At 38.9% G+C, this 24,503-nt stretch overlaps 2 protein-coding genes across 5 annotated transcripts in view; both read right to left on the reverse strand.

Moving 5' to 3' along the window:
• Positions 1-2,399: 2,399 nt before the first annotated feature.
• Positions 2,400-14,209, reverse strand: LOC124868356 (gastrula zinc finger protein XlCGF26.1-like). Of its 3 annotated transcripts, none has more exons than XM_047365543.1 (3): positions 13,691-14,209; positions 5,257-5,345; positions 2,400-5,136 (listed from the first exon to the last, which is right to left on the reverse strand). In XM_047365543.1, exons 1-3 carry the CDS (start codon positions 13,845-13,847, stop codon positions 3,406-3,408), a joined length of 1,977 nt encoding a protein of 658 aa, XP_047221499.1. In that variant the 5' UTR covers positions 13,848-14,209; the 3' UTR covers positions 2,400-3,405. The 3 variants fall into 3 exon arrangements, with proteins under 3 accessions (XP_047221499.1, XP_047221497.1, XP_047221498.1); XM_047365541.1 differs by having other exon boundaries at positions 2,400-5,190; positions 13,691-14,205; XM_047365542.1 differs by having other exon boundaries at positions 2,400-5,154; positions 13,691-14,196.
• A 1,324-nt stretch (positions 14,210-15,533) lies between these two features.
• Positions 15,534-24,503, reverse strand: part of LOC124868364 (polymeric immunoglobulin receptor-like) — a 35,758-nt gene continuing 26,788 nt past the window's right edge. For both annotated transcript variants that reach the window (XM_047365565.1, XM_047365566.1), the window contains 4 exons: positions 22,181-22,480; positions 17,956-18,051; positions 17,817-17,869; positions 15,534-16,806 (listed from right to left, as the gene is read on the reverse strand). In XM_047365565.1, the coding sequence (XP_047221521.1) occupies positions 16,681-16,806; positions 17,817-17,869; positions 17,956-18,051; positions 22,181-22,480 (575 nt within the window). In that variant the 3' untranslated portion in view covers positions 15,534-16,680. The remainder of the gene's footprint in view (positions 16,807-17,816; positions 17,870-17,955; positions 18,052-22,180; positions 22,481-24,503) is intronic.

A 24,503-nucleotide genomic window follows, 5' to 3' on the forward strand; every position in this document is an offset into this window, starting at 1 on the left:
CTGTAGCAGGGGTGTCAGGGAAGCATCCGATAGTCAGGAACCAATAGCCAAACACTTTCAGTCTGTGACAGTTCCTGTTCCAGAAGTACCAGGCTAGATGAGGTGTAATATTATACAGGTATAACTACAAAATTGGAATATTCACAATGTGACCAACTCTTTTACAATTTTAACATCTCATGTTTTTAAACACAGGTTCTTCTCCAGAAATGTTCAATTGTGAAAAAGTTCAATATATTTTGTCACTCATTTCACAAAGCCAAGCTCATATTTTCTAGATTCATTGTATGTATTGAAATATTTCAAACCTTCATTTCTTGTTATTCATATGTATATTCATATGTTCATTTCTATGCATCAAATACTTGGTTGGGGATCATTTTAGAAGACTCACTGCATCAATACAGTGGAGGTGATCTGGTTCTGCAGAAGTGAAATGAAAGCGCAGGTTGCTTTGATAACGGCCTTCAGGTCATCTGCAGTGTTGGATCTGGTGTCTCTGATCTTCCTCTTGATAATACTCAAAAGCCTGTCTATGGGGTTGAGGTTAGGCGAGTTTGCTGGCCAATGAAGAACAGTAACACCATGGTCATTGAACCATCTTTTGGTACTTTTGGCAGTGTGGGCAGGTGCTGCTGGAAAATGAAATCAGCATCTCCATGAAGCTTGCCAGCAGAAGGAACCTTAATGTGATCTAAAATGTCCTGCTAGATGGCTTTGTTGACTGTGGACATCAGAAAACAGTGGTCCAACACCAGCTGACATGACACAGCTAATCATCACTCACTGCAGAAACTTCAACAGAACTTAAAGCAAAGTGGATTCTGTGCCTCTCCTCTCTCCTCTCTCCCTCCAGACTCAGGGACCTTGATTTCCAAATGAAATGCAAACGTTACTTACTTACTGATCTGAAAACAGGACAGGATGGATTTTGACTGACAATTCTCCCAAGGCTGCAGTTATGCTTGCTTCTGGTGCAGCTTTTCCTACCACACGTTTTCCTTCCACTCAAATTCCTACTTATATGTTTGGCTAAACACTCTGCACAACCAGCTTCTTTAGCAATAAGCTATTTAGGCTCTCCCTCCACAAGGTGTCAATGACTGTCTGCTGGACATCTGTCAAGTCAGCATATTCTCCATGATTGTGTAGCCTATGACCCTCAATGAGTATCAATTTAGTGGCTCAGGAAACCTTTGCATGTGTTTTGATTTAATTAGCTGATTTGGTTGTGAAACCATAAATTTCAAATATTTAGCCTTTTCTCAATTTTGGGTTTTCATTATCTATGAGCCATAAATATAAAAATTACAAGATATAAAGGCTTGAAATGTTTCAGTGTATGCATAATGAATCTACATAATGAGTTCCGCCCTCTGAAGTAAGTGACAGCATATTTTACTTTTTCACAATATTCCAATTTATTTAATAATTAGCTAAACCTGTAGAGCAAGGAATGAAGTAGTAAATCTATGAACCGGCAATTTCAATCAGCAAGCACTTCACAAATATAAAGAATATAAACAAACAAGCTCTATTAAATTAGACCAGAATTTAATGAAGCAATAACCCAACTTCACAGTTGAAGTGTTTAAAACAACTTTCACTAAACCAGTAACTTTCAACAAAGTACATAGACAAAAGGCCTTCAGCAAAACAAAATAATTCTCAATGCAGCAATATAAAAATTAAGGCTGTATGTATGCATGTGTGTATGTCTGTACAGGTGTGTCTGAGCAAGAGTACGTTAGCTGAAAGACAAGATGGTGGACAAGATGGATGTGCTAAATGTAATAAACAAAACGATGGATGAAATCCATGCCATTCTATCAAAGGACAAGTGTGTTCACTCAACTAGCTTTAGCAACGTAGACAGGGAGACCACCCTCAAGTAAGCTCACTGAGGCTGTGAAACATCATGTGTGGGTTAACAAGACAGGAAAGTAGGAAAACACAGACAAAATCAGAACAAAAGCAAAAGGCTGTGACCTGCAGCACGGGTAATAAAACTGCCAACAACATAAAACATAATGACATAAAGCAAGGGTATCTTATACTTTTATAGCTGCAGGTAACCTCTGGATTCTGTGAACCTGTTTAATAAACTTAACCAGTTCAAACAACACACACAAAAAAAAAGAAAAAACAATGAACAGAAATCAGTCAGTCATTTTCTACCGCTTCTTCCATAGTGGGTCGCAGGGGAGCTGGTGCCTATCTCCAGCAGTCTATGGGCGAGAGGCAGGGTACACCCTGGACAGGTCGCCAGTCCATCGCAGGGCAACACACAAACAACCATGCACACACTCATTCATACACCTAAGGGCAATTTAGAGGGACCAATTAATCTAACAGGCATGTCTTTGGACTGTGGGAGGAAGCCGGAGTACCCGGTGAGAACCCACGCATGCACGGGGAGAACATGCAAACTCCATGCAGAAAGACCCCCGGTCAGGAATCGAACCCAGGACCTTCTTGCTGCAAGGCAACAGTGCTACCAACTGCACCACCGTGCAGCCCGAACAGAAATCATTGTAATCTATTTTGTTATATTCAAAGATTATGGCTCTGCCCAGACACAAAACCTCTCAACTAGGATCGCTCTGGCAAGTGACCCAAACATGCAGTTCCTCGGGAACAGAGTCCAGGTAGACAGGCTAGAGCTGATTGGACCAGAAGACCACTCGGCCTCCTGGGGCAGCTGGGAAAACAGTACGTTGACAGGAGAAAGTCACTGTTTTCCATTGAAGATCTGAGTTTAGGTTCTTTCTTTCCGTTTACCAAGGTTTGATTAATTTTCCATCACAATTAAGTTCTTAATGGGGGCGGGATCGTTAATAGCAAGCCGACTGCTCAGTCCGAAGTGATGTGATAGACACAAAAAACACAGTTAGCCAAGACTGCTGCTCCGTTTATGGCTGCTGTCAGACTCCGAATGAAAGACGAGAGAAGGGTTTGTGCAGTGAGACCCGAAGCACTGTGGATAAGTTCAGGAGAAAGAGGGAAGCCTTGTCGTATAAAACAGAAGGATATGAACTACAGGACGTGTGATGGTAAGCTAATATTAACTAATGCTAGCTTGCTATAATAGTGCTCATATACTTAATAAACCTAGCGTAAAACGATTCAACAGTTGAAAATATTAGTTACTGACATCGCATTTTCATTGGACTTGGAATGGTTGGAACCACAAGCAAACAGGTACTAAAAATAGTAACTGTTCCACGTAAACGTCACTAATAGAAAATCCAAAAAAGCGAGTCGACCCAGAGCAAACTGCTCTAAGTAGGGACTAGTCGAAAAGGGGCATTAAATCTTTACAAAAAATATGGACAAAGAACCCTCAACCTGGAACTGTTACACTTTCCCTATTCCTCTGTTGCACTGCAACCATCAACAAGCAAATCAAACAGTCGTTGATTTTTCATAGCTAGTTTCACCTTTAGGGTGAGTGCTCAAGTGTTCATTTAATAGTTGTTTATGGCTAAATCCTTTTCCACAAACATAACAAAATGGTTTCTCTTTTGTGTGGATTATTGTGTGTCTTTTTAATAATCGTTTTGTACTAAATCTGTTTCCACAAAGATCACACGAAAAAGGTTTCTCTCCTGTGTGGGTTCTTATGTGTACGGTTAGTGTTGGTTTGTCATTAAATCTTTTTCCACAAAGACCACAAAAAAAAGGTTTCTCTCCTGTGTGGATTCTTATGTGTTTGTTTAAGTCCTTTTTTAGGTTAAATCTGTGTCCACAAATATCACAGGAGAAAGGTTTCTGTCCTGCATGTGTTGTCATGTGAGCTTTTACAAATGATTTTCGTCTAAAGCACCGTCCACAAATATCACAGGAAAAAGGTTTCTCTCCTGTATGGATTCCTGTGTGTGCATTCAGTGCTGATCTTTGATTAAATCTCTGTCCACAAACATCACAACAATAAGGTTTAACAGCTGTGTGAATTGTCCTGTGTTTGTTTAATGTCGACTTCTGGCCATATCTTTTTCCACAAAGATCACAACAAAAAGGTTTCTCACCTGTGTGTGTTCTCTTGTGTTTCTTTAAATATTCCTTACATTTAGATCTGTGTCCACAAATTTCACAAGAGAAAGGTTTCTCTCCTGTATGGGTTCGCAAATGTGTGTTTAAGCCATATTTATTGCTAAATCTTTTTTTACAAAGATCACAACAAAAAGGTTTCTCATCTGCGTGGCTTCGCCTGTGCCTGATTAAATTAGAGATCTGGCTAAATGTCATTCCACAAAGTTCACACCAATAAGGTTTCTCACCTGTGTGGCACCTTCTGTGTTTCCTTAGTGAGTCTTTTAGGCTAAATCTTTTTCCACAAAGATCACAACAAAAAGGCTTCTGTCCTGTGTGAATTCTCTTGTGATTATGTAATCCAGAGTTTTGATTAAAACCTTTACTACAAACATCACAACGATAAGGTTTCTCATCTGGGTTGATACTCGCAAGCTTTTTTCCACCAGGTTTCTGTCCTGTGTGGATAGTTATGTGTACTTTTAAAAATGCTTTTAGTCTAAAGAATTGTCCACAGATGTCACAGGAGAAAGGTTTCTGTCCTGTGTGGATTCCTAGATGAGCAATAAATGTTGATTTTTGATTAAATTTTTGCCCACAAAAATCACAAGAATAAGGATTCTCGTCTGTGTGGGTCTTCCTGTGTTTGTTTAATATTGCTTTTTTGCTGAATCGTTTTTCACAAACATCACAACAAAACGGTTTATTGTCTATGTGGGTTCTAATGTGTTCCTTTAAAATTTTCTTTTGGCTAAATCTGAGATCACAAATATCACAGGAAAAAGGTTTCCCTCCAGCACGGATTGTCTTGTGTGTGTTTAATCTTTCCTTTCTAGTAGACATTTTGTCCAAGTCATCACAACTAAACTTAATGCTTGCCTGGACCTTTTTTGGGTTTTTCATTGTAACACATTTATTATCAAAAGAGTTTGAAGACCCTGATCTTGAATGATGTTTCATATCTCTTTGAAGAGAGTTTGATTGATGGTCGTCATCATCATCCTCACTGACTTCAGTCCCTGATGAGTTAGAAGGATCCTCATGGTCTTGATTCCTGGTGAATTCTGCTGCTCCACCTTCTTCATTTGGGACATATCTGTCCTCCTTTTTGGGTTGAAAAAACTGTGAAAACAATGTGGACTCTTCATCCTTCTCGCCCTTTATGAGAAAATCAAGTATTGAAAATCTGCTGGCATTGGTTTCCATCCTGCAGAGTTGATTTACCTGTAGACTGGTGCCAACTTCCTCCTTTTGGTTATGGGGATTTGAGTCCTTTGGAGGATCTTCTTTAACTAACAGCATCCGCTGAACATCTGCAGGAAGTACAGAAACAGATTATGTACATTATACATGATCATTTAATTAAATATTTCAAGTAAGGTTAGTAGAGTTTATCACTGTAGAGTTAATATGTTGTTTGCAAACAAAAAAACAGAAGAACTTCAGTGGTGAAATTTAAGTTAAACAGAAAATATGGCCGGCAGAGGATGTAATGACAAATAAAATGCAGGGGACAATAGAGCCGTAAAAAATGTTTGGCATCCTTCCATTATGAACTCCTGCTTAAAAGGTCAATACAGATACTAAGAAAAATACTCCATACTGGACAGGCTTTTTGAAACCGTGAAATCTTTGAAGGCGTAGGGTTCTTCCTAATGGTGGGGACGCTGCTGTCTGAACTGGTGAAGCTCCAACGTTCGCCTGAAGAAGTTACAATTTCAGGCTTAACAAGGATGTTTTTGTCTCAGCCATGGCAATAACGAGGACAAGGACTTTAAAGCGCAAAATCGCAACCTTTTTTTTCCCGATGAAATCAGCTTTAGGTTGGATATTTGGGTTTTGCGGATTCCTCCCATTTGATCCAATGCAGAAAGTCTGATTACGGGCAGCTGCTTTCTACCCGCTCCTTCCTCCTGCAGACGGTGGTTCTCGTAAGGACCGTCAATAAATGTAAATATCCGAACTAAACAGGCTGTTTCATGGTGGTATTGTTTTTTGTTTTGGGGGAAATGTTTGTCCGTCTGAACAACTGATTTTATGTGAGATCAGCTGGTTTAGGATGTTATTAAATACAGCGTCCCTACCTGCTTGTAATTCATCAATCTGATTCTTTCCTTCAGCCTTCAGGCATGGTTTGTGATTTGTAAATTAGCAAATTTCAGTTTGACCCGCTCTAGCCATTGTGGTCCTTAATATTATTATAGTCGCTCTTGAGTTGTATTAACTTTTCCCTGCACTTCCTCAGCAAAAACATTCAAATTTTTCCTGGTTCCATGGCCAATCAGTGAACAGCAGTCATTTTACCTCACATGTAATCCCCTCTCAACCCCTGAGAGCCCTGAACAGCCTCGGTTCAGGAGCAGAGCTGAAAAAAAGTATGTACCGGTGGGTAAAAAACAGTACATGAAAACAGTTGCAAAGTGGGCCCAGCGGGTAGAGCCGGGCTCAGTAGAGACAGTGTGTAAGGGGCATTAGAGAGACACAGTAGAAACAATGATATCATTCAGAACTGATACTTTATTCTAAAATAAATGTTTATAGTTGTACCCAGCGCCGTAGAAAGAGAGAGTTACAACACTCCCATTGACTTCTATAGAAAGAATGGAATGCGGAAGTCACGTGGGTCATGGAGCTGCTAATAGTCCAAACACCAGCAGCTCCAGCATTGGACGTAGTTCATTGTTGGTGTTTCGGAAGGATTTTTTTACGGTAAGTTGATAAAATGCAACATTATTTTGCTATTGTGAAGCTTTAGTTGACTGTTCTGTATCGCAGTTTAGTAATTATATTTTATATCGCCAAGTTTAGTTAATTTAGCATGTTAACTCGTTGTATTTTAACTGCACCTAGCTCATTGCAAGCATGGCGGGTTTAGACGGGTCTATCTCATTGTGTCTGATACAGCATTTTAAAATGTCCATTACAGCTTACATTCTTAACGTTGATAATTTTCTAATTTTTATTGTAATAACCAGCTACTGAACTAGCACATCTTGAAAAATACTGTGATATTGACATGGTTAATTTAGTTAAAGCTATAGATTGTTTGTCAACAACGGCCACATAAATGGGGACATTATCATTAATCTCTCTCTTTCTCTCACATTTACTTTTCTTTGTATTTACTTGCCTTCCAGTATGACCTTCCAGCTATGATAGTGATTGATTCCGAGTCCTCTAAACTGTTTCTGTATTGTTTTCTGGGAGGTCAGCAGATGTGGTGACTGACTTCAAAAGGAGCTGGTGCCAATGATGCCAAGGAGGATGAACCCTCATGCGGACTTGGGCACATTTCTACCTTGTCCAGATTTGATCAGATACAGTTTATTGGTGCAGATGTAATTAATAAACTGTATAAATGGTAGTGCAAGTACTTCTTTATTAAAGCTAGTTTTGCATTTTACATATCTTACAATAAATTGTTTGGCCAGTTATTTTTGCACAATTCACAGTTGTTGTCATCTAATACGATTTTAACTACAGCTTCAATTAAATGAACATTTTAGTCAATGAATTACAATTTTACAACAGTTGTCAGACTACAGGCACAATAAACTCTGTTTAGATACAAGTACTCAGTTCGCATGGCAGGAAAAAATAGAATAATTATGTCTCCTACAAAAATAAAGAAATCATCCCACGTCTTGAGTCATATTTTCATACAGCTACATATTTTCCTCATTCATTTAAAAATTATTTAATTCTTAAATAAAAATTTAATTCTGCTCATTTCCATCTGTAATATTTGGATATATTTTTTTAAATGCATAGGCAATAGATCTTTCCACATAGTAAAGGATGTAGATCTTAAGGTTGATCAGAGCTTTTAACTGCTTGCACAGAATACAGTTATAGCATTCCCATGCTAGCAAGTGCTAGCAGGTGGAGGAGATCAGAAAGAGCATTTATAATAGGTATTGTTACTTCTGTTTGGATTTTCAAAGTTTGATTTAGTAACCAGTAATCAGTTCATAATTATTTAATTACCAAAAGTCACAGGAAAGAGTGAAAAAAGTCGCTTTTTACATTATGTCGAGCCTGAGGCCGTTCAAACTGACCAACACCGCTGACATGTTTGGAACTGTTGAGAGCTACATGAACCATGTGACCGCCTGTCGACGAGTTCAAAGAGTGTCGTAACTCTCTCTTTCTATGGCGCTGGTGGTACCTATAAAAACATTGCAATATTCTTTATTCTCTTATTGGTTTGTTTTGTCATATGCAGGTCAACAATGCAATGAAATGCTTGAGATAAGAAGAACCGTTCAACTCGCCATAATAACAAAAAGTACTAATAGCGTACGATAAAACAAAGTACGCACAGTGCACCAGCAATAGGCTAATAAAGTGTCACATGTGGTTTAATGCAGTATTATTGTCCAGAGTTCAGTAGGATGAACTCTGGACAATAAATCTATAGAAGTTTGTGAGGATGCTGGTGTTCATACCGAATTGCCTCAGCCTTCTCAGGAATATGAGTCTCCGTCAGGCTTTCTTGACCACAGTGTCTGCATGTAGGGATGGGAATCAAGAACCGGTTCTTGTAGAAAACTGGCTCCCAATAAATCGCTTCCTTGGAATTGTTAATGTGCATGCATAACAATTCCACTGTTCACTGCCACTAACATGCGACACATTTGCGAGATGACGTCATGAACACGCTCCTTATTTTGGTTCAGAACATATCCAAGATGGCGTTGAGGCAGAAGCATTTCAAAGTATGGTTATATTTTGTGAAAATAGCCGATACTAGGGTCAGTTGCAACATGTGCAGAGCTTTGACCACAACAAAAGGAGGAAGTACCTCCAACATACTCAAGCATTTGACCAAGCAACACACAATTAATTTGCATACTTGTAAATCTTCAACACACTGCTTATCAATTGTGGTGACTCGCGAGGGGGAGCTTTCAGCACATTGCCTTCTGCCTTAAATATCCCAGGTAATGCTAAACTCATTCAGGCGTTGTTGATTTTATTAATTTTAGGGCCATACTGTTTGAATAATCTCCATCCTATATTAACATTTATCTGACAAGGACTGCCAGAGTGAGGCTGGCTCAGATGCTGGCTCTAGCATACCTTTGGCTACCCTTTAATCGAAGCAGGGAAGAGTAAAATGACCGAGACGAAAATACATAAATGTCACAGAGCAGTGACTACATTTGTGGTGAAAGGTTTGCACTCTTTCGCTACGGTAGAAGCCCTTGAATTTTGGTTGGATAATTTAGTGTCTGGCATGGCTCAGCTGAAAATTAGAACAGTCAAAATGTTATTTTAATCAGTATAGCTCTGTTTAATGTATTTTCAATACATATTCTCTGCAGGGAGATGACAAAGACTCACAACTCAAAATACCATCCCCCAAGTAGAGACAGTTTAACAAACCATTTGATCCCAGCTTGGTAAGGAGTTGAAATGAGCAATCTGATCTCAGACCTAAAGCATGTCACAAAAGCAGCCATCACAGCTGATTGATGGACAAGTTTTACTCAAGACCATTACATCACTGTAACACTGCACTATGTAAGGGAAGTTCAGAATAAGGAAAAAGTCCTTAAAATAAAGCAGTCTACAAATCACACAGGGGCAGCTGTGGTGGAGGAGATTGATGGCATCTTTGAGGAGTTTTGAGTAAAAGAGAAGGTCATGGATAATGCACTGTGGATAATGCAGCAAACATGAGTGTAGTTGTGAAAAAGCTAATCATCATCAAGCTTCCATGTTTTGCAAACACGTTAAACCTTGGAGCTCAGAAGCTTTACAGCTGCAATAAAATTTCCAACTGGGCAACAAGGATTCGTTGTGTGATTTCATGGATGAAGAGATCCCACATAGCAAAAGTAGTCCTCAAGGAGAGGCAGCAACTTCTTGGTAAGAATACATTTTAAATACTTGAATCAAAGTCAACCAAAATGTAAATGAATGGATTAGGATCAATCCACAATGGTTACGCAATGTTTTTTGTCTGTAGGTGCTTTTCAGGGCTGCCCCAGCACATGTTCCTCTTAGATGTGAGGACAAGATGCAACTCTCTGTTTTTGATGGTGGAGAGATTCTGTGAGCAGTTTTCTGCCATCAAAGCTGCAGTTATAGACCCACGACTATGAAAGCCTTTTGATACACATAAAGCTAAAATTAAAATTATGTTTATTTTGTTTATATTGCACACTTGTCAAAAATGCTATTGAGAAGATTTGACATCCACACTTGCTGTCTCTAGTAAAACAAACTCCAACCTGTGGCCAGATTTGTATTGTTTTTCCTCCATTTTAAACTTCAGGATGAGGACATCCAAGCATTCCTGAAGGTGACTGTATTAGACCCAGATTTAAATCATTTTGGTAAAGGATGATAGCTGTTGGTGCATTCTTTAAATTAAAGAGTTACAGCAACCAAACCCATTTGTAATATACTTTTTTTCTAAACTCAACGAGAATCGATAAGGTATTCAATCAAAAAGCAAGATCGATAATGAAATTGGTATTGCTAAATTCTTATCAATTCCCATCCCTGTCTGCATTTATTGTCCAGGATAAGTCCTCCGTGATGTGAACGCCCAGGAGCTTGAAGCTGCTGTCCGGCTCCATCTCAGCGTTTTTTTGGTCACTGGGTTTTACCAACCCAGTGACCAAGGTTGCCTGATGATGTACAGATTGTCATCCTCAACTCTCTTTCTTCAGTAAGCAGCAACACCTCCTACCTGCAGTCCCACATGTAAGCATCAGTAGTTGTTGAGAGGAATCCAGCTGGTTCTGCTGGGTCATCGAGGCATAAAACAGTCCTGGCAGGTTGGTAAAAGGTAACAGGATGCTTAAAGTACTCCTGTAATACATTTAGGCTCTGGCTCCTCCTCAGCTGTGCTCTCCATCTCTCTAAGCTAAGATCACACCAATCTTCAGCTGACCATAAGCTGCTCATGACAACTGTTTAAAGTTTTCAAAAAATACATATTTCCATTTCTATCATTTACTCCAACTCTAAATTGAGTATGACAGATCTAGAATTGCACCTAATGTTAACATAACTAAGGCTTCACACATAGGTAACATGGACAAGCCAAACAAAATATAAAAAACAAATCCTGCCACCAACATATCAATAAATCTACTTACAGTATTGGTCTGAATTTATGTACAGATGGACAATAACATTTTTATTCTAATTTTTTTCTGTTGCAGCCCTGATTGTTCTGACGTGCTGAAGGAGGGATGTTACAGGCTATTCAATGGTTTTATGCATTATGAGAAAATAGAATTTTTTAGAAATATAGAAACTTTTTATAAAAGGTCTCAATTGTCTTTTTTTATTATTATTATTATTTTTTTACTTTAAAGTGCCTGTGACACGCTTTTCCCACAAATGCAGAAATTGAAAGAAAACATCTTAATATTGAAGAAACTGGGCAGTAATTGACATATAAGAATTAAAGACACGATGAAAGACAATTGTGACACAAAATAAACATGTCAATGTTACATTTTGCAAGTACAAAGTCGCCCGGAAATGACCTCTAGGGGGAAGTCTCCGGTCATTCATTGTGTGAGCGTCAATGATAAAGTGTTCAGGTAGAAGCCAAGTTGCAATAAAAACAGCGTTAATATGGTGAAACGATGCATTGCTGGTGGTGGCAGCAATACTACAACAGCAGCCGTTAGTCTGCACTACTTTCCTGAAGTGAAGAGGATCAGAGCTGCCTGGACTCAGAGCTGGAAAACGTACAAGGGACAGATGGGCTGGTCCCACCAAGCACAGTCAGTTGTGATTGGAGAACTTCTCTGCAAACTGCTTCGAACAAGAAACCTCTAAATTCACAAGAGAAATGATGTCAGAGATCAGGAGAATATCTGACAAACCAGGAGAACGTTGAAGTAGCTGCTCCAGCAACGCTGTTCAGAACATCTGATGGGAAAAGATCGCCAAAGAAAAGGTTGTTGCTGCTGTTGCTAAACGGATCAAGGCTCCGCAGGTAAGAATACTTCCTTATCACAAAAGTATATTTAGATATCAGCAGTTATTGTTAATAATTAAACATCTGAAAATATCATTTTATTTACATGATAATAATCCAAAATCATTATTATTTAAATTTGATATTTTTACACTTGTATAAAATATATTTAAAAAAGTGTTTCTCTAAAGTTTCTAATAAAAACAAAAAAAGACACTCCAGGTAGTGTCTTAATATCTTGAGTCATCCCTTGTGTCAGCTGCTACCGCTCCATGCTGCTCGCTTCGCCTCCGGCTGTTTCACTCAGTGCCATATTTACTGTAACCCTGGATTTACACTGTATCTGCTCCGCACCGCTCCGGTCACTTGCAAAACCCGGAGGAGCTCCAAGAACCATAAACAAATTGAGCAATAAAAGCCAGTGATAAATGAGGAGGCAAGTCAGAAACAACTCAGTCTGTGGAAGTTAAACCAGTTAAATCTGCCTCACTTTTTGTTTTATGCATCCAGATATTTTCATGTGTTTTATTCTAAAGTGGGTGAGTACATTGAGTGCAGCAAAGCTATATTTGTTGCTTAGTTTATATATAAATATATGCAAGTATTGATATAGTGAGATCTAATCTGTCTTTAGTAAAATATTTTGAAAATCCAGATGTGTTTCTGTTTCCTGTAGGTGGATATGATTCATGCAGATTGACGCTGGGCTCACACTGTACTGATTTTTTTTTTTACTCATTTAGAGGGATAGCAGCAGAAAGGAGCAGACAGGGATTTTCCTCTCTTGTTTTGCCTGCATGCTCCGAAATATGAACATTACCTCATAACCGATGACACGGGGTCAAAATACGGCCAACTACGGGCTTTGTTTATGAGAGACTTACTAAACGCATTCAGTGTGCGCTCAGCGCAACTCAGGCATCCGGCAAAAATAGAGAATTGGATGGATGTCTGCACCTTGCAGCACTTATGCTCTGCCATCTAAAGACAGCTAACTGTCTTCTTCTGACTCTCCTTCGTCTCTCTCTGATAGTGACTGAAATATAAATATATATATATATATATAGAAACATTAGATTCTTTGCTACTGTCTGTGTTGTCTGCCATTGTAACAGCGGTCAGTTTACTCGCGGGGTTCCCCTTCTACGTCATAAAAGAGTGCAAAGGAGTAGTCTGGAAGTGCCTTTTAGTGAAATTTATGACCATATATCTCAACAACAGTTCATTTCAGCAACATGAATTTACCTTTTGAAATATTTTATTACTGTTGCCTTTGCATAAATGTAATTGGATTCATCATAAAAACTCGATGTCACAGGCACTTTAAGCCTGTTAAATGTCAGTGGGTTTATGGAAATCTATGTGGAACACGCCTCTACTAAGCAGATTGTAACCATTTTCACAAAACAACACAATACCTGATTAAGATTCCAGGTCTGAAGTATCTAAGTATTGTAGTCTTCGAGCTAGAGTGCATTACAGATGCTCAAGGTAGTGAAAAATGAGGCGGAATTGCCCATTAGCCGTTTCTCGAAACGGAATCTACAATCAGAAGCCTACTTCAGCTTCGTCCTAAACGGTGTTTGACCCAGTCAGGTCAAACAGTTAGCAAGCTAAGCTACCAAAACAACGTTCTGTTAGGAAGCTACATTTGTTAGCCTCCTGAAAACAGTTTTTAAACTGAAACTGAGATGAAAACACACAAACCTAATCTGCGCAGCAGAACTCGGGGGTTGAAAACAGGCTCCAAAATTTTGAGACGCAGCTTATTTTCTTCCAAACGAGACCGCTTCTCTTTGTTAGCTGCTCCGGAAATCTCTCCCTCTGCTGCCTGCTGCTGCTGTTCGTCCTTCGGTGTCCACATGTCTGCTGTTAGCCTCTCAATCCCCAGATGTTCCTGGGACAGTTACTCAGCAGTTAGGGACAGTTAGAGTCCCCAAAATTCACTCACTCGATGGTACGGGCCTTTCCTTTCCAGAAAACAACCGTGGTCAAACGAGGCTCCACTTCGAGCCTCCACACAAGGCCCCAAACGAATATTAAGCCAGCCCTCACGCTTTTTGTTATGGCTCAGGAGAACCAAGCATCACTACGTTCAGGTTTACGTCTGCTTTCAAAATAAAAGTATGCATCATGTCCCTTTTAAACCATCCAATAAAAAAATATGTTTTTTTTTTAAACTTGCATCTATAGGAGAGACTGTAAAACGTGTAACCACATGTGATGTGGAGTGTCAAAAGTAAAGCTCCATAAACCTCTCTCCTATTGGCAATTTGTACGCCAGATGTGCAGCAAAAACACGAATGATGCAAACTCCAAAACACACAAAACACACACACACAAATATGCCTCGGACAAATACTGCAATAACAGATAATAGCAAAAAGAAGCATAAATTAAGAAGCAAAAACCTACTACCAACAAAACAAATGCAAAGGGAAAATGGAGCAAATGGCAAAAACAGCAAGTTAAATTGATCTGCTAACTCAATCCAAAAACGGGAGGAGCACCAGACTATGGAAGCAAATCGTTACCATATTTCAAATGAAAAAGCATTGTCATTTTAAGAATGTGGCTGCATTGTTTGAACTACCAGTTCTGCCACAAATTGAGCTTGGCCCTGCTGCAGTCAGTCAGTCATTTTCTACTGCTTATTCCATAGTGGGTTGCAGGGGAGCTGATGCCTATCTCCAGCAGTCTATGGGCAAGAGGCAGGGTACACCCTGGACAGGTCACCAGTCCATCACAGGGCAACACACAAACAACCATGCACACACTCATACACCTAAAGTCAATTTAGAGTGACCAATTAACCTAACAGGCATGTCTTTGGACTGTGGGAGGAAGCCAGAGTACCCAGTGAGGACCCACGCATGCACGGGGAGAACATGCAAACTCCATGCAGAAAGACCCCTGGTCAGGAATTGAACCCAGGACCTTCTTGCTGCAAGGCAACAGTGCTACCAACTGCACCACCGTGCAGGCCCTGCTGCAATTCAATCAATTTCTCGGCATGTTTGCAATGTAATGCAATGCAGACGTGCACAGCGCCCCCTACCGAACAAGCTGGGTAGCTCAGTCAGCAGGGAGCTGAGGAAGAGCGGCTGCTGACGTCACTCTTCTGCGCCCGCCGCTCGGAATGCTTTTTCGTTTTCGAGTTTTGGGCAGTACTTTGCGGGCAGACCACGAAAACGAAAAAGCAATATCTGCTTTGTTTTCTTTTTGATTATGGCATAAAATGTGCAGTCGTGAAGAAGAAAATGCAAATAGGATGATTGATTACTAATTTTATTTATGAATCAAATAATGCAGCCACATTCTTAAAATGAAAAAGCATTTCTAGAAATGCTTTTTCATTTTCAAATTTTACATTTCAAATTGAATTCTGGTATCTATTTGCTGGGGTACATTTTGAAAAATAAATCTCAAAAGTCTTTTTCTTTTTCATTTTAATTAAGTGAAAGAATGAGCAGTCTTGAAGAAGAAAATTAAAATGCAAATAGAATTATTGATTACTAATTTCATTTATGAGTCAAACAATGCAGCCACATTCTTAAAATGAAAAAGCATTTCTGAAAATGCTTTTTCATTTGAAATATGGTAACGATTTGCTTCCATACCAGACCACTAGGGGGAGTCAACCACTAATATTACCGACCTAAATATGCTGCTGTTCTATAATATTGTAAAAGATGATGACCAAGTTTCTTCTGGGCATCCTGTTAATATTTTTACGGAGGGTCCGGTTCCATATGAATTGGTAGTGGATGGAGTCTGTGTATGGAGGACCAATTTTGCCATAATGAAGAATACATAAAGTAATAAATAAAAGACTCAATAAAATAATTACTGGACCAAAAAAAAGCTAGAAATATTAAGTAGAGTGCAACTAAATGCAACAAAATAATGAAAAGAAGATATGTATTCAATAATTGATCAACCATTCAGATATATTTCTATTTAATCAAATAAATGTATTTAAACCACAAATTTAAAACCACATTTTCAAATAATTTTTTTCATTTTTTCTTGAACACAATGTTTTTCCTGTTTATTTAATACAAGTGAATTTCCTTTTGTTTTATTTTCACTAACTTGTTTACTTATTTCATATTTATTACCATCCAAACATATTTAAAAGATTATTTTCCCTCAAAAATAAATTATTTTTCTAATTTCACTGTCCTTTTATTGGTTTTCTCCTCCTTTTGTACCCAACAGATTTCCCTGAGTCAATTTATTGCCGTCTTTCCTTTTTACATTCCTTGGTCGCTGTATTGTCTCTTCCTCTTTAACAAACTGCTGGAAATGTAAAAATAAAGGGGACTGGACAGAAACGGTCTTTGGAACAGCGTCATCGCTTCAGCTTCTCTCCTATTGGCTGAGGTCAAGCCTCTAGAAAGTAGAGGCTTGACACTGGTTAACACTGTTGCTACATGTCTCATCATTTTTTAGAAACTACCAAAGCTATGAATAAAGTTTTTTGAAGAGTCCGTGTTTTAGTCTGACATTGAAAAGTTAAAACAGGCTACTATTGTTCAAATGTGTACCATTTAGGCAACATTTGTTTAATAAATATATATTGCTAAGCTCAATAAGTTTACAGATTATAATATGGACACTATAGCAAAAAGCTTAAGCAAGAAATCAAAACTTTAAAAGTTAGGCAAAAATTAACTGTCTGTGGGTGATCTGTACTACATATATACAGAGCTGATGTCGTTTGTTGTTACGAGGTTTTCATAAAGTTGTTCTTGGACATCCGCTGCTTCATCATTGTGACTGGTGTTCTTGTAAACTGAATCTTCTGGCTTTACACAATTCTAAGGAAAAAACAAAGAAAACAACGTTAAGTGTTGATTATCAAAGTCCGTCCATCTGGCTGTCCAATGTCCGTCTGTTTTTCTAATGACTGACAAGTACAAACAAAAATTTGTTCTTAGTAGAAGTAATCGCATCCCAAATCTAATTACTAGTTGTACCACCCTGGGAAGTAACAACTCTAATCAAGCATTTGCAATGTATCTTTTACATCACTGTGGAGGAATTTTTTCCCACTATTCTTTGCAGAATTGTTTTGATGACCTCCTGGACGACTGGTTGATGCCCTCTATAATCATTCAGGTAGACTGGCCACTCATGAGAAGATTCATCACTGTTTCATGTTTTCTCTATTTGTGGATTTTGGCTCTCACTCTGGTTCCAAAACTTTAGAAATGACTTTGTAACCGACACCAGTGTTTTGAAACTCTTTTTCACATCTGTTTTTGAATTTTTTTAGGTGGATGCAATACATGTTGCTTTGTGAGATCTTTTAGCCAACTTCATTTCGTGAAACAGGTTCTATTTAAATAATTTTTTGATACTAGGATAGTGATGGCAGTAATCAGGCCTGGTTGTGGTGATGCTGAATGGAAATGTGGTTTATCACAATTCATTCTTGATTTCACAAAGTAGACAATAATATGTTGACATAGGGTCAGGTTGGTTTGGATATCTTTCTTACTCTTAATTATTTGAAAATTGCATTGTGCTAAGGTTATCTTTGTCTAATATAACAATTTGTGTGATAATCTGAAACGTGTGTAACAAAAAAAAGGCAAAAACAGAAGAAATCTTAGTCTCATCTAATAAAAAGCGCACATGGTTCTCCAGCAGTATTTTTTTTATCTCTATTACAATCCTCATCACTGCGCCTAATGACAAAATAAACTTGGGTCCTTGTCCAGGTGTGTGTTATCATCTTTGTGTTATTAGCCAACATGGATGCCAGCCAGAGTCACTGTTGAGATTGATTTTTAAGATTTTTCTTTTTTACTTCAGTGGCACCCACCATCTCTGGAGCTTCAAGCTTTCTTCTTCTCTTGTCTTTCCTGGCCTGAGCTCCTGGAACACAAATTTCTAGGTAACATTTTGGTTCAAGATTTATGTCTGTTTTTAAAGCTTCTTTTTAATATAGATCTAATGTTTACCGTTTGATTTGGATTCATATGCTATGAACATAGCAACTAAAAGTACCAGCAGGACAGCAGGGACAATGTAAGCCACCATTTTAAGAGGGGAAGCATCTGAAAATAAAACAAAGGAAAATAAAATATTTACAGTGCACATAAAACACACATATTTGCAAAAGCGTTTAAAACTTCCTGAGAGGTTGGATTATGTTTTATTTCCTTTTTTATCTATCTTAATTTCTAGGATGCATATTCTAAATTGTCTATGTTTAACCTGTCGGTTTCCTGTATGTTTTGTTTGCAATATAAACAGCACTTTGTGAATCTTGATTTGTCTTAAAGTGCTTTCCAAATAAAGATGGTATGGTATATAGTGTGACTCTTTTCTAACCAAAACATCTGAAAAAAAGTTTATACAGTGCCTTGCGAAAGTATTCAGCCCCCTTGAACCTTTCAACCTCTTGCCACATTTCAGGCTTCAAACATAAAGGTATAAAATTCAAATTTTTTGTGAAGAATCAACAACAAGTGGGACACAATCGTGAAGTGGAATGAAATTTATTGGATGTGTCAAACTTTTTAACAAATAAAAAACTGAAAAGTGGGGCGTGCAATATTATTCGGCCCCTTTGCTTTAATACTTTGTAGCGCCACCCTTTGCTGCAATTACAGCTGCAAGTCTTGGGGTTTGTCTCTATCAGTTTTGCACATCGAGAGACTGAAATTCTTGCTCATTCTTCATTGCAAAACAGCTCAAGCTCAGTGAGGTTGGATGGAGAGCGTTCGTGAACAGCAGTCTTCATGTCTTTCCACAGATTCTCGATCGGATTCAGGTCTGGACTTTGACTTGGCCATTCCAACACCTGAATACGTTTATTTGTGAATCATTCCAGTGTAGATTTGGCTTTATGTTTTAGATCATTGTCTTGTTGGAAGAAAAATCTCCGTCCCAGTCTCAGGTCTCTTGCAGACTCCAACAGGTTTTCTTCCAGAATGGTCCTGTATTTGGCCCCATCCATCTTCCCATCAATTTTGACCATCTTCCCTGTCCCTGCTGACGAAAAGCAGGCCCAAACCATGATGCTGCCACCACCATGTTTGACAATGGGGATGGTGTGTTCAGGGTGATGAGCTGTGTTGCTTTTACGCCAAACATATCGTTTTGCATTGTGGCCAAACAGTTAGATTTTGGTTTCATCAGACCAGAGCACCTTCTTCTACATGTTTGGTGTGTCTCCCAGGTGGCTTGTGACAAACTTTAAATGAGACTTTTTATGGATATCTTTGAGAAATGGCTTTCTTCTTGCCACTCTTCCATAAAGGCCAGATTTGTGCAGTGTACGACTGATAGTTGTCCTATGGACAGACTCTCCCACCTCAGCTGTAGATCTCTGCAGTTCATCCAGAGTGATCATGGGCCTCTTGGCTGCATCTCTGATCAGTCTTCTCCTTGTTCGAGATGAAAGTTTAGAGGGACGGCCGGGTCTTGGTAGATTTGCAGTGGTCTGATACTCCTTCCATTTCAATATGATTGCTTGCACAGTGCTCCTTGGGATGTTTAAAGCTTGGGAAATCTTTTTGTATCCAAATCCGGCTTTAAACTTCTCCACAACAGTATCTCGGACCTGCCTGGTGTGTTCCTTGGTCTTCATGATGCTCTCTGCGCTTTGAACAGAACCCTGAGACTATCACAGAGCAGGAGCATTTATACGGAGACTTGATTATACACAGATGGATTCTATTCATCATCATCAGTCATTTGGGACAGAGATCCTCACTGAACTTCTGGAGTGAGTTTGCTGCACTGAAAGTAAAGGGGCCGAATAATATTGCAAGCCCCAATTTTCAGTTTTTTATTTGTTAAAAAAGTTTGACGCATCCAATAAATTTCATTCCACTTGACGATTGTGTCCCATTTGTTGTTGATTGTTCACAAAAATTTAGAATTTTATATCTTTATGTTTGAAGCCTGAAATGTGGCAAGAGGTTGAAAAGTTCAAGGGAGGCGAATACTTTCGCAAGGCACTGTACACAGTTTGCATTTGTTTTCTCATTGCATCAACTACACTGCTCAAAAAAATAAAGGGAACACTTAAACAACACAATATAACTCCAAGTAAGTCAAACTTCTGTGAAATCAAACTGTCCACTTAGGAAGCAACACTGATTCACAATCAATTTCACATGATGTTGTTCAAATGAAATAGACAACAGGGGGAAATCTTTGGTCATTAGCAAGACCCACTCAATAAAGGAGTGATTCTGCAGGTGGGGACCACAGACCACTTCTCAGTACCTTTACTTTCTGGCTGATGTTTTGGTCACTTTTGAATGTTGGTGGTGCTTTCACACTCGTGGTAGCATGAGACAGACTCTACAACCCACACAAGTGGCTCAGGTAGTGCAGCTCATCCAGGATGGCACATCAATGCGAACTGTGGCAAGAAGGTTTGCTGTGTCTGTCAGCGTAGTGTCCAGAGCCTGGAGGCGCTACCAGGAGACAGGCCAGTACACCAGGAGACATGGAGGAGGCCGTAGGAGGGCAACAACCCAGCAGCAGGACCACTACCTCCGCCTTTGTGGAAGGAGGAACTGGAGGAGCACTGCCAGAACAGAGCCCTGCAAAATGACCTCCAGCAGGCCACAAATGTGCATGAGTCTGTACAAACGGTTAGAAACCGACTGCATGAGGATGGTATGAGGACCGGACGTCCACAAATGGGGGTTGTGCTCACAGCTCAATACCGTGCAGGACGCTCGGCATTTGCCAGAGAACACCAGGATTGACAAATTTGCCACTGGCGCCCTGTGCTCTTCACAGATGAAAGCAGGTTCACACTGAGCACATGTGACAGACGTGACAGAGTCTGGAGACACCGTGGAGAGCGATCTGCTGCCTGCAACATCCTTCAGCATGACCGGTTTGGCAGTGGGTCAGTAATGGTGTGGGGTGGCATTTCTTTGGAGGGCCGCATGTCATTTTGACTTGTTTTCAATTCAATTCAATTCAGTTTTATTTATATAGCGCCAATTCACAACACATGTTGTCTCAAGGCACTCCACAACAGTCAGGTACATACATTCCAATTAATCCTAATCATTGAACAGTGCAGTCAGAGTTAGTTATTTATTCAAATTGGATAAAACGTTTTTCTATCTAAGGAAACCCAGCAGATTGCATCCAGTCAGTGACTTGTAGCATTCACTCCTCCCAGATGAGCATGTAGAGACAGTGGACAGTGACTGGCGTTGACTTTGCAGCAATCCCTCATACTGAGCATGCATGTAGCGACAGTGGAGAGGAAAAACTCCCTTTTAACAGGAAGAAACGTCCAGCAGAACCAGGCTCAGTGTGAGCGGTCATCTGCCACGACCGACTGGGGGTTTGAGAGAACAGAGCAGAGACACAAAGAGAACAAAGAAGCACTGATCCAGGAGTCCTTTCTATGGGAAGGAAAAGTAAATGTTTTAAGGACATTACATCAAAGCTGGATCAGCCTGTAGTGTGTTTTTCCACTTTAATTTTGTGTGTGACTCCAAATCCAGGCCTTCATTGGTTAATACATTTGATTTCCATTGATGATTTTTGTGTGATTCTGTTGTCAGCACATTCAACTTTGTACAGAACAAAGTATTCAATGAGAATATTTCATTCATTCAGATCTAGGATGTGTTATTTGAGTGTTCCCTTTATTTTTTTGAGCAATGTATATCGTAAGTATCATTAACTGTGAAAGACCAAGTTGAGAATGTACTCCAATATATATTTGCTACCTATTGAGCACAGGTATTTCTTTTCCATTGTACTGCTCAGCAGTTGCCCAAACATGAGTCAATTGAATAATTAACAAAACATGAAAAAAAAAAAAAAAACACATAGCCTGGATTCATTGCAACGATCCTCCAAATTTAACACAAAAAGAGCTACCCCTTCTAAACGATACAAACAATCTGACAGATAAACTAAATTCAATGCTGATGACACCTTCTGATGACATCTGTAAATGCATTTGAAACAACGCATGATTTGGTATGCAGACACAAATCCTTGTCTAATCAATATTGCATTCTTGTATTATGTAGATCTGTAATTCCAGATATGGTTGATTCTGTTTATGTAAATATTCTTTATTGATTCATTTGCTTTATCTTGGCACATAAACAGATGTTTGACACCCTGAAATAGTGCAGTAATTCTCGATTTGGCTTTACAAACCAATCTACAGAGCTGACTCTGCCTTACCTACTAACAGCTCAATCTTGGTGTAGTTTCCAGCACTCCACTTGGAATCTGAACCACACCAGTACATTCCAGCATCATCTTCCTCCAGCTCTGTGATCTTCACTAAGAAAGAACTGGACGACACATTATCTTGCAGAGTGAACCTGCCTTGATTCAGCAACACATCATTACAGGTGTCGTTGTGTTCTCCTTTGCAGAGGAATTTCTTGCTATTCCAATGGTGTGGTGGATAGGGACAAGACAAAGCAATGGAATGTCCCACAATGCCCCTCATCTTTTCAGTCTTCACACAGCACCACTCTGTCAGAAAGATATACAATCATAAAATACAAATATGCTCCAAAAAAAGTTTACATGCAATACAAAAGGCAATTGAAAAACCACAAAGCAATATATTTTCAATGACAGAACTTAAAAAAGCATACCGAAAGTGAAATATAATAGATACTTTTTGATTGTCGTTGATGAGTTAAAAATATAACTCAGCTGTAAGAAAACTTTGTAACTGGTAAGAATAAGTGGCAACACTATTACATACAGAAGAAGACCAAAGAGAAGTCTGTCACATTCAAAATGGGAGGATGTTCTGCAGGTTTGCACAAATATGTGTCAAATTATTGTGAAATTTCAATAAAATTGTCCTCAAAAGCTAAATTAATAAAGCTGATTGAATGGTTATCATCGTTCTCTTTCTTTAGAAAATACAATTTTTCTTCAACAAACTGCATGGCTTCAAAACGTTGGTGGTTAATGCCCTTACATCTAAAGGAAGAACCTGAGCTGATCATGGTTCACAGCTTGCAAAGGTCATTTAAAAATGGATCATGAGAAAGTGAAAAACTGTTCCAGAGTCAGATGAATCATAACATTAAAGTTCTGTTTGGAAATCATGAATGACATGTTGATGAGATAACACAAGTAAGGGGGAATCTGGCTTGTTTTCAGTGTTTTCATTTTAGCCGTGAGAGTCTGATGGAGGTGTATTATAGCATACTTCAGTGCCATTAGTTTTGAAAGGTAGTATACAGTTTTAGGGTGCATTTGGAGGGCTTTATATTATTCGGCTGGGAAATGACAAAAACAATTTACACTGTCATTTGGTTTGGTTTACTTTCCTTTTAAAAATGGATTAAAAAGCCATAAAGGCATCTTGACAGAACTTGACAGTGGAGAGACCATAAAGTGCAGCCGTGGCTATACAGTTGGAGAGCAAGCATGTAAAAGTGTCTGTAAATTATGCATAACGTCTTGTTTAATTATACAGTTTTACTTATGAGATTTGTTTTACTTTTAAAACTATGTCTAACCCCAAAGTCAGCAGTGTTGTATTTATACAGTACTTAATATATTTCTAAAATGTGTTGGGACCCCAGCCATGCGTTACAACATTAAAGGCGAATAAGAACTTTTCTACAACTTTCAAAATAAATCGCTTTAACCTACTTCCAGCACAGCCAGGAACAGGACATCACTGTTTGAATAAAAACCCTGCTTTGCAACAAACTGACCTCTTCCATGCAGATTCCAAGCGGAACTGGACTAATGTCTTAAAACCTTTACCTTTAACATGCTTGTCTATAATTTTCTTTCTAATCGCCTGAGACAACCCTTTCCTTCGCTTTCTCTGGTCCATGTTGAGTGTGGTACAAACCATGTCACCAAACAGCACAGTGACTACCTGTAGCCCTATATATAGCCCCACTGACTGATTACAAGAATGTAGACACCTGTGATGCTAATTAATGGACACACCTTGATTTAACATGTCCCTTTGGTCACATTAATTTCAGGGGTACCATCATTTTTGTCCAGGCCTGTTTCATGAGTTTATTATTTAAAATAATTCTGTTGAAGCATGTTTGAAAAGCAATGTCTGACTTTCATTTGTTCATTTTCATAGAATTTTTATTCATTATTACCTTTGTCAGATTTAAGTTATTTCAGTGACCACTGTGGGTTTTTCTTTCATTAACTGAGAGGTACCAACAATTTTGTCCGTGTGTGTAAAAGTGTCTGTAAATCATGCATAACCTCTTGTTTTAATTATACAGTTTTACTTTTTAAACTATGTCACACCCCCTGGGACCTCAACCATGAGTTAAAACATTAACGGCCAGTAAGAACTTTTCTTGAACTTTCAAAATAAATTGCATTAACCTACTTCCAGCACAGCCAGGAACAGGAGTAACAGTAGACTTCCTGTGACATCACTGTCCAAATAAAAACACCGCTTTGCAACAAACAGACCTCTTCCACGCAGGTCCTCAGAGAAACTGGATGGAGGGACACAGCGCGCTAATGTCTCTCTGCAGGCAAACAGACA

This window comes from Girardinichthys multiradiatus, chromosome 5 (genome assembly GCF_021462225.1).
Source record: "Girardinichthys multiradiatus isolate DD_20200921_A chromosome 5, DD_fGirMul_XY1, whole genome shotgun sequence".
Classification (NCBI taxonomy): domain Eukaryota; kingdom Metazoa; phylum Chordata; class Actinopteri; order Cyprinodontiformes; family Goodeidae; genus Girardinichthys; species Girardinichthys multiradiatus.